General features: G+C 39.8%; 1 protein-coding gene across 1 annotated transcript in view; it reads left to right on the top strand.

The window, feature by feature from the left end:
* Window positions 1-767: 767 nt before the first annotated feature.
* The window catches only part of LOC103398870 (transmembrane protein 132C-like), a gene marked incomplete at its 3' end in the record, with an annotated part of 17,661 nt that continues 16,239 nt past the window's right edge, over window positions 768-2,189 (top strand). The window contains exon 1 of the mRNA XM_025053849.1: window positions 768-789. Within this exon, the coding sequence (XP_024909617.1) occupies window positions 768-789 (22 nt within the window). The remainder of the gene's footprint in view (window positions 790-2,189) is intronic.

Here is a 2,189-nt window from a genome sequence, read left to right as displayed (position 1 = left end):
AGGAGGGGAGGGGGGGGGCTGTTATTTATAACCAGACAGAGAGTATGTTTCAGGACCACACACTGTGATTCGTATTTTTACAGTCACAGTTGGACCGTTGTCGTCATAGAAAACACTATATTGAAAAAAAAAAAAAATCTTTTTTTTTATTTTTTTTATAAAATGTATCCAAACCCAATGAGAATCCTGGAGATTTTCATAAACTGCAGATGTATTTTATATCCTGTATAATGTATAGTTATATAGTTATATATTATATACTGTATAATGTAGTTTCACACACACAAGAAAAATGGCGCCTATCGTGACGTTCGTTGTAAATCACTACATGCTACGTTGTGCTAAAAAAAGAAAGAAAAGAGGAAAAAAAAACCCTGGCAGGTTTTGTCTAAAATATATACGATTAAAGTTCAAGTCCAACAGAGGAATAAATTGAGAACTTCGCGTAAGTTTACCGTACAAACAGACTCTGTGAATATAATCGTCGTGAACCGCAGCTTGTTAGCTCTTTAGCTAAGCTAACTATCGCCGGAAACGTACATAAAATATATTTTTAAAAAATGATGTACTTAAGAGGTCGACCTGTTCTACAGCACTACTGTATTACGTAAACTACCGTCGATATATGATATTTATCGTCACCACAGTTGACCTGGAGGAATGACGTATTCGTAGTAGTTAGCCTACATTAGCCTACATTAGCCTCGGACTGTTTACCGTTGTCAAAGTAATGGCGGACTTGACCGCATATCAATCATTTACGGCAAATGCTAGCCGCGCCGGAATTTCGTAAGTTCTTACACCCTTAAAAAAATATATTTCGATTCTATTTTAAGTGTTTTAATCGTAATTACGCGCTAAATCATTTTTATTATTTTTGTTGTCGTTGACGTAGTGTAGTTTTTTTTAATTTACCGCTCGACGGAGATAAAACAAAATGGTTGCAGTGGAGCTGAGAAGACTACAGACACCGATGTTATCGTCAGCCCGGGACGGACAGACGATAAACCGACACCAACGTGAAGACGTGAGTATTAAAATAGTCAAAATACTGAACTGAACATTCATGTTGTTTAATTATGTTACCGTTTACCTAAATACGTCACTGTTGTCAGAACACGTCATTTTCAAAAACAACAACGTTCCAGAAAGTTCCAGAGAGAAATTACACGAAATGTTTACGACAAAGTGAGTTTTTATTTGACCGTTTTAATGTGTTTTTATTGTTTTGGTTTTATTTTAAAATTAACGTCATAAAAACGTGAACCATGTGAACGGCACAAAACTCTTTTCTGTTCCACATGGGGTCGCTGTTGCTCGCGAAAAAGAAGAAGAAGCAGAAGCAGCAGCTGGTCGGGGTCTAAATCTATATTGTCCTGAAACAACTTTTACTGCCGTACTTTGTGTTTTACGGCGGTATCTCCGGTGTATAACAGCAGTTCACATGTGGCTGCGTGTGATGGCGCTGTGGCGACGATGACATTTTTGGAAAACGATTTAAATCCAGGCTTCTTTAAAAAAAATTCTCCTCCTCGCGTCGCGCTCGCGCTCGCGTCGATCTCCTCCGTCCTCCCGAGTTCCTCCTCTGCTCTTGTCACCGCGGGTTCTCTCCCTCCGTCACTGCCGTGACCGCGGACTGACTGACGGCGTGGAAGCGGCGGCCGCGGAACCTGTAGCCTGGTGTTGGGGCTGAGAACACAACGGAGAAAATAATTAAAAATTAAAAATTAAAAATAATAAAAACCAGCAGGTGAAGGAGAGGACGGTTGGAGCAGCTCTTCATCACTGCTGCTGCTGCTGCTGCTGCCGCGGGGGAATCAGGCTGTGGCTGCGTTCGAACCTATGATGGGATTTTTTTTTTTTTTTTTTTGTACTTTGGAAACATGGTGTCGAAGACGGTTCTGAACTGATCCGAACCTATGATGGGATTTTTTAACAACAACTAGGAAATCGAAGAAAGGACACGGTGTTCAACTGTTTTCACTTGTTCTGTGGGTTTGTTTTTGTTTTTTTGTTTTTTTTGTTTTTTGTTTTTTTTTCATCTCAAATGTCTGAGGAGAACCGTGTGCTCTGACGCTCCGGACTCTGCAAACAAAGTGCCTGGAACTTTCGCTGAGATGTTCTGATCCAAAGACAACGGGTATCAGCGGCTCTGTTTCTTTTGAGATTTTTTTTTTTTTTTTTTTTTT

Source organism: Cynoglossus semilaevis, unplaced genomic scaffold (assembly GCF_000523025.1).
Source record: "Cynoglossus semilaevis isolate Cse_v1.0 unplaced genomic scaffold, Cse_v1.0 scaffold392, whole genome shotgun sequence".
In the NCBI taxonomy this organism is placed as follows: Eukaryota; Metazoa; Chordata; class Actinopteri; order Pleuronectiformes; family Cynoglossidae; genus Cynoglossus; species Cynoglossus semilaevis.
The sequence above is the reverse complement of the archived record's forward strand: the minus strand, read 5'-3'. Positions and strand labels throughout refer to the sequence as shown.